This window comes from Centrocercus urophasianus, unplaced genomic scaffold (assembly GCF_019232065.1).
Source record: "Centrocercus urophasianus isolate 14NV4802_14NV808 unplaced genomic scaffold, USGS_Curo_1.0 seq_304, whole genome shotgun sequence".
NCBI classification, from domain to species: domain Eukaryota; kingdom Metazoa; phylum Chordata; class Aves; order Galliformes; family Phasianidae; genus Centrocercus; species Centrocercus urophasianus.
In genome coordinates, this window is record NW_024884872.1 from 1 (window position 1) to 7518 (window position 7518).

General features: G+C 61.1%; 1 protein-coding gene across 3 annotated transcripts; it reads left to right on the top strand.

Annotated features, from left to right (window-relative positions):
• Positions 1-1133: 1133 nt before the first annotated feature.
• On the top strand, positions 1134-5608 carry SLC8B1 (solute carrier family 8 member B1). 3 transcript variants are annotated; one of them, XM_042829313.1, is made up of 16 exons: positions 1134-1241; positions 1420-1779; positions 1960-2112; positions 2200-2252; positions 2339-2396; positions 2493-2598; positions 2668-2835; positions 2908-3015; positions 3085-3141; positions 3224-3354; positions 3425-3566; positions 3786-3907; positions 4006-4159; positions 4245-4325; positions 4597-4661; positions 4741-5608. In XM_042829313.1, the coding sequence occupies exons 2-16, from the start codon at positions 1630-1632 to the stop codon at positions 4936-4938; spliced, it is 1746 nt and encodes a 581-aa protein (XP_042685247.1). In that variant the 5' UTR covers positions 1134-1241; positions 1420-1629; the 3' UTR covers positions 4939-5608. The 3 variants fall into 3 exon arrangements, with proteins under 3 accessions (XP_042685247.1, XP_042685249.1, XP_042685248.1); XM_042829315.1 differs by lacking the exon at positions 1134-1241 and having other exon boundaries at positions 1255-1779; positions 4590-4661; positions 4741-4832; XM_042829314.1 differs by lacking the exon at positions 1134-1241 and having other exon boundaries at positions 1256-1779; positions 3097-3141.
• Positions 5609-7518: the final 1910 nt, after the last annotated feature.

The following is a 7518-nucleotide window of genomic DNA, read 5'->3' on the forward strand; positions in this document are numbered from 1 at the left end:
CAGGCTGTCGTTGAAGGACGCGTTGGCGGACACCTCGAGGAACGCCCACCTGCAGCGTGGGGCACCGCTCAGAGCGGGAAGCGCCCGGGCGGCCCTGCGCTGCCCCGCACAGCCCCGGGCCCTTACCCGACGGCCTGGATGTGGTCGGTGAGCTCGGCCCAAGCGACGGCGGCGGGCTGGCGGCCAGACAGCACGCGGAGCCGGCCCGAGCCAGGCTCCAGCAGTACGGAGGCGCTACGGGGCGGAGGGATCGGGCCGGACGCGACCCCCAGCACCCACGCGGCCACCGCGGCGGCCGCCAAGAGCGCCCGCACCGCCGCCATCGCGGGAGGGGCGGAGCCGCGCCTGGGGCGGGGGCGTGCCGAGAGGAGGCGGGCGGGGTCCGAAACGAGCCACGCCCCGCCGTGCCCGGGTGCCCGGGTCTCTTCCGGCCGCCCATTGCCCTGCAGGTACCCGTTCCCCTGTGTACGCCCCGGTCCCCGACATGCCACGCCCTACACGCTTCCTCCTCCCTCTTCCTGCCAAACCCCCGTGGCCACAAACTCTCCCTCCCAGCCCCACGCAGGGCGGACGCGACCGTCAGCGTCCCGACCCCGGCCACACCGTGCCCGGCAGGTGGCAGGTGGCAGCCCCGCGGCCCCTCCTGGCCGTGGCTGCCCACCCCCGCCGTGAGTTGTGCGCAGTGCGTGACACGGGAGCGCGGGTGACGCGGGAGCGCGGCGGCAGCCCCGGCCTTACGCAATCGCGGCTGTTTACCACTCCCCCCCCCGCTGCGCTCGGCGGGCAAAGTCCCCAGGAGGCGCCAAGCGGGGGCAGCGGGCTCGGAGCACCCCCACCCGCGGGGAGCATGCGGCTCCCTCGGCCCGGCCCTGCGGCACCCGCCCTGTCTCACCCCGACCCCCCGCGGGTGCCCACCGGGACCTGGTACACTCGTGTCGGCGGCGTCACACCACCAGGCCGACCTACGGCCCCGCACCCACGGCCACGCCGAACGCGGTGCCCTGAGAGTGCCGGGCGGCGGGGTCTCTACAGGGTGGCCCCCCCGGTCCCTTTCTTCCTGTGCTACAAAGAGGCGCTGTCGCTTTAAGAGCGGAGAGTGGCGGCCCCTTTAAGGCAGGGTGGAAATCAGCTGGCCGTGCACGGCGGCGGGGCTGCGTGACACGGCGAGGTGGGGCGGGAGGGTGCCCTGGTAGCCCCGGCAGCCCCGGCCCCAGCAGGACTTCGTCCTCGCCTTTCGTCAGGTTGCCGCCGTCCCCTGGATTTGGGTTCCTCCCGCGGTGCTCCGTGCCGCGCTCAGCCCCGCTTTTCTCCTCCCGCGGGAGCAGAGCTGGGACGTGGCGGCTCGGTGCAGCGCCGGGGCTGGTAACCAAGCCGCAGCCCGTGGCCTCTTTTAATTCCTATTTCTGTTTGTGTTTTTAGCTCTATTTTTAACCCTATTCCTGTTTCGCATTTCCATTTTCCTCTCCCGTTTTTATTCCTATTTCTATCCCCGTTTTCTCTTTCCGTTCGTATTTCTACTCCTGCTCCTGTCCCCTTCTCTCCCCCTGGCCATGGCTCCCGCCCCTCGCGAGCAATAGCCCCCAGCATCCGACCCCCGAAGCCTGAGCTGTGTCCGAGCCGTGGGACGCGATGGGGCCGCTGTGGGCGCTGCGCGTGGCCGGGGCGCTGAGCGTGGCCGGGGCGCTGGCGGGGCACGGCGGGTCCCAGCGCTCGGGGCCGCCGGCGGCTCTGGACGCGGGGACCCGCGGTGACGGCGCGGGACACGACCGGGGCGTGGACGTGAGTGAGGACGCGAGGCGGCGGGGTGACGGGTCCTGCCCTTGCGTCGGCCTCCGCCGCCGCCCCACGGACGTGGGACGGAGGGGGAAAGCGAGGCAGGGGCGGAAGCGGCCGCGACCCCGGGGGTGAGCGCCGTCCGCCAGCTAGGGACGCGTGTGGGACACGCGGCTCTTCCCGCAGTGCCGGGAGGTGCGGAAGCGCAACAGCTCCGAGCGGTGCCGCTTCGTACGCGGCACCCCGGACTGCCGCCTGGACGACGGTTTCCTCGACTACCTCGGCGGAGCGTTCTGCGCCTTCCCCGCCGCGCTGCTCCCGCTGCCCGTCGGCCTCTACGTGAGCGCGGGAACCGGGGGAGGTGGGCGGGCGGCCCCGGCTGGAGGATGCTCGGCCACGGGCGACTTGGCAGCTCTCTGCCCGCAGGTGCTTTGGCTCCTCTACCTCTTCGTCATACTCGGCGTGACGGCAGAGAAGTTGTGAGTTGTCCCGGGGCCGCGTGGAGTGAAGAATGGTCTGGCGCTGCGGCCCTGTGCCCTCATCACCCCACTCTGTGCTCTTCCAGCTTCTGCCCCAACCTGTCGGCCATCTCCACCACGCTGAAGCTGTCCCACAATGTGGCAGTATCCTTGGCCTCCTGCGGATGGGGCACGGGGCAATGATGGGGGATGTGATGGGGACCCGACGTGGTGGGATGCTCCTTGACGCCTGCTCTCCATGGTGTCACCTTCCTGGCCTTTGGCAACGGGGCCCCGGATGTCTTCAGTGCTGTGGTGGCATTCTCCGACCCGCGCACGGCTGGGCTAGCGGTTGGGGCCGTCTTTGGTGAGCGCTGTGCTGGCCAAAGGGGTGAGGGGCACGGGACCCTGCTGATGGGCTGCGTTGCGTTGGCAGGCGCTGGCATCTTTGTGACCACAGTGGTGGCTGGTGGCATCGCCCTGGTGAAGCCCTTTGCAGCGGCCTCCAGGCCCTTCCTCCGGGACGTCATCTTCTACATGGTGGCCGTCTTCCTCACCTTCCTGATCCTCTACTTTGGCCGCATCACACTGGGGGAGGCTCTAGGTGAGCATCGTGGCGGGGCAGGGGCTGGTGGGGCAGCCCAGGGGTCCTGTAACCTCTCTGGCCCCACGGCAGGGTACCTGGGGCTCTACGTCTTCTATGTCTTCACTGTGGTGCTGTGCACCTGGATTCATCGCTGGCAGCGCGGGGATGGACCGTCCCAACCCGGGCCGTGGGAGCCAGGTAAGGAGCGCTCTGCGGTGCCGGGAGGAATCCCTTGGCACCCCCCGCTTTCTCCTTGCTCCCTCACAGCAATACCAACAGATGCTGAGGAGCAGGAGTCCTCGGGCACCAACTGCGGGGACTACGGTAGGGTGGGCTGTGAGGCCGTCTCAAACGGTGGACTGGGTGCGGGGAGTCTTGCGGAGCACAGCCCTGTGGCCCCACACAGGTGAGGAGTATCGACCCCTGCTACCCCACCGCAATTCCTCGCTGCACATACTTGGCACTGCACTCAATCCCCTGGACAAGCAAAAGTGGAGGAGGAAGCCCTGGTACTGGCGGCTCTTCAAAGTGCTCAAGGTGAGCAGGAGGGGATGGGAGAAGGGCACTGTGCTAGAGGGTGCGGCACTCATGAGCCCCCTCCTCCCAGGTCCCTGTGGAGCTGGTACTGCTGCTCACTGTGCCTGTGGTGGACCCCGACAAGGACGACTTGAACTGGAAGAGACCCCTCAACTGCCTGCACATCATCACTGGGCCCCTGCTCTGCATCCTCACCCTCAATTCGGGGACCTGTAAGAGCCTGTGGTATCCTCATAGCCCTGAGGAGGGGCTGAGACTGGGAGCCATGGCCCAGCACTGAGCTCCTTGGGGCCCCTCTATCCAGGTCTTGGGGGAGAAACAGGGCAGGAGAGTGCTGGCTTCAGGGAACAGGGCTCGGTAGTGTGCCTTCAGGCTGGTGAGGTCCTGCTCAGCCTGTGGGGCCACAGTTGCCCTCTCTGTCCCTGATGCAGATGGGTTGTACCAGATCCAGGGCGTCTTCCCGGTCTGGGCGCTGGTTGCACTGGCTGGCTCCATCCTGGCCATCATCATCTTTGTGACCACACGCAATGAAGAGCCACCCAAATACCACTGTGTAAGGTGCCCCTGGCCTCAAGCACCATGTGGGCAAGAACAGTGCCTCCATTGCCCCGAGAAGGTGCAGCCAGGGCCCAGCTCACCTGGTCCCGTCAGGTATTCGCCTTCCTTGGGTTCCTGGTCAGCGCTATGTGGATCAATGCAGCAGCCACAGAGCTGGTGAACATCCTGCGGACCCTGGGCATCATCTTTGATCTTAGTAACACTGTGCTGGGCCTGACCCTGCTGGCCTGGGGCAACAGCATTGGAGGTAAGAGCCCTGTGTTATCTGCCTTTGTGGCACACTGTACCGCAGTGGGATGCAGGCCCTGGCATCTCCTGTTCTTGCCCTGCAGACACCTTCTCTGACCTCACCATGGCACGGCAGGGCTACCCCCGCATGGCCTTCTCTGCCTGCTTTGGAGGCATCATCTTCAGTATCCTTCAAGGAGCTGGGGGGTGGGGTGCTACTTGGGCCTGCTTCTAGGGGACATGAGCTGCGCGGGATCCATCCTGGAGTCTGCCACAGGGAGGGAGGGGAAGAGGCTGCACCTCCCCAGGGTGCCCCAGACCATGCCAGAGCCACCTGTCCTCGAGCACTCTGAACTTTGATGGCCTTATCCAGGCCAGGAGAGAGGGATGGTGCTGTCCCCATCCCGAGGGCTGGGGGGGATGCTGTGCTGTTTCTTCACCCTGAACTGCCCTCAGATATTCTGGTGGGCGTGGGGCTGGGCTGCCTGCTGCAGATGACCAGCAGCCAGATGGCAGTGAAGGTGAGGCTGCTGGCCACAGTACGGGGCTGGCAATGATGGGATCCCCTCGTCACACGGTATCCCTCTGTCTCTCCATCAGCTGGAGCCTGACAGCCTGCTGGTGTGGATCTTGGCTGGGGCCCTGGGACTGAGCCTGGTGTTCTCCTTCGTGGTGGTACCGGCACAGTGCTTCCAGCTGGGCAGGGCATACGGCACCTGCCTCATCCTCTACTACTTGGCCTTTCTCTGTGTGGCCCTGCTCACCGAATTCCAGGTGATCCACCTGGTTCCCACCTGAGCACTGCATGTCCACGTCCCTGCCCTGCTGCAGCCCGCTGGGCCACACATTTGCTCTCCGGAGAGAAAGCTGGTTGTGTTTTGGGAAAGAAAGAGCATTTGTTAAGCACTAGCCATCTCCTCGCTCCGCTCTGTTGAACTTCGTTTAACTTGGGGCGTCTCTGAACAAGGATGAGGGTAAAGGCTTGGTTGGCTGCTGCCTCAGGGCATAGGGCTGGAGCAGCTGCAGGGGAGCGTGCGCTAAGACACCCCTTCACCTCTCCATCTGGGATCCTCTGGGGCTGGCAGCCATGCGCTATGGGGAAACTGGAAAGTAAAGGCTTGAGTGCAAATCTGGGAATGCCTGTCATTGCAAGGGGCAGCAAGCCGCCAGCGGGTGAATTGAAAGAGCAAGCGGAGGTGTTCAGGTGAGGCAAAGCACCAGAGCAGTTCTCAGGCTTAATGCACACAAAGTGTTAATGAGCCCATGGAAGCCTCCTTTCTCCTGCTGCTTTTTTTTTTTTAAAAATATTTTTTTTTAAAATATTTTTCAACCTGAATCTCAGAGGGTGCACAGAGCTGTAGCAAAGGACTTGATACGCAGAGGCTCCCATGTGCCTGATCGCCTCTGGCAAAACTAGGCTAAGATACTGTAAGAATGGACAACTTGCAATTAAAAACTACACAGCTTCCACTGGTGTGTTTGCTGTGAGGCAGGGTGTGCTGGGCTGGGCTGCAGGGAAGACCGGGGGCTGCTCGTGGTGAGGCAGAGGCCATGCAGCGCCGCTTGAGGCCACAGCTTCCTCTGGGGTCACTGCCTGCACGTTTCCCAACAGCAGTCACATGTAGCTGAAGCTGCTGTCACAGCAGCACAGTGCACGGGTCAGCACTGACTGCAGCCATTGGGCCTGATGCAGGCATGCACTGCTGTGGTTAGCCCAGTGCTGCTCTGTGGGGACAGAGGGCAGTTGCACAAGCAGCACTCTGCTGCTGTCAGCTTTCAGGCTCTCCTAGGCTGCTGCTCTTCCCTTCTGGGCCCAGATCATTCCTCTGTTCTCTGGCTGGATAAGTGCTTTCACAAGAATTCAGGTGCTGTTTGCTGGCTGCTATTGGTTTTGCCATGGATTTACCAGAGCCAGCCCCAGCTTCCAACAAGCACCACTCAGCACAGATACCGAGGTGAAGGAGCAACAGCTTCTGCAGCCCCTCCTGTCCCTTGGAGGTAGCTATAAAAACAAAACGCACGTTTGAGAGTAAGGTGGTAACAGAGAGAAAAACTGGCAGGGGCACAGAAAGAAGCTGGGCTGTGAGCTGGCAAGGGCCAGGAGCAAGAGTTTGTGCATGTGACAAGCGCTGCAAGCAGTTGCCACTGGAGAGAGAGAGCGGGCACAGTTTCTTTCCAAAGGATGTGGCAATCTGTAAACTGAAACCGAGCTTCTGAAACAGCGGGCAGGAAGAAAGCAAGCTGCTGCCTCTACAAAGCTGAGAATGCTCTTTATTAGTGTGCTTGAAAAATCTAGAGAATATTTTACAGACATGTCCATAAAATTATATTTATAAACAAAACACCAGCATACAAAACCCCCTGGTGTTCCTCCTTCATTCCCTGCAAACTGATTGTCGTTAGTCTGTGGGTAAGGTGGGGAGGAAGAGTAAATAGTCGGGGAGGCCCCATACTCAAACTTCTTTTCTTACTTCTTTTCCTTCCAAAAAAAGTAAACTTCTGTGATCTTCCTTGCTTAAAAAATAATACATTGTGTACATGGGGGCAAACCCACATCTTAGTGTAAAAAAGAAAAAAGCAGCACTTGAGCCCCATAGCCCAGTCCAGGGGCTTCAGTGCTGCTCCCCACACCAGAGCCCTTCTCCCACGTGTGAGTAGGTCAGTGCCTCTGCAGCACAGCGTAAAGCTGCAGCTCCAGAACAGGTCAGTGACAGCCCTGCCACGGTGACACAGACTTTAAACAAAGCCACATTTCTTTTTCTAACCTTCACAACACCCACCCTGCCCATAACTTGGGAAACATCGCCCCCAGCCCCAGGATGAACGCAGGTAAGTCTTCCAGTCTGCAGTCCCACGCAGAGCAACTGCAAGACAAATGCTGCACTGCTCATTAACTTGTGGTCAAATTTATGGTTTGGAAAATAGCCCTTTAAGGTCCTTCACGGTTCAGCTCAGAATTACTTTCATACCACTTGCAGAGCCCAGAAGGGAAACAAAGAGCTGCCCTGAGGCACCCAGCAAACGCAGCTGTTCAGAGTTGAGGAGCACACATCATGTTGCCTGCCTCTGAAAATCTCATCTTTTCCAAAAAATGTACTTGGGATGTGCACCCATTTCCTACATCCCACCACCCCATTCACCCAAAGGAAGGGGAAAGCCTCCCATCCCTGCCATATCCACTGTAATCTGAACCTGAGAAAAAAATAAAACAGCAAGAGGTACGGTGAACCTCCACGCTGACAATGTTCACTCTCAGCACTTTCTGTGGTGACAGGATAAGAAAGGAACTCGGAGACAGGCTGTCACCGCTTTGCAGTAATGAAACACAAGAGATGAAGCAACCTGCCACAATCCCAGAGTTTACGTGTCAGAGCTGGC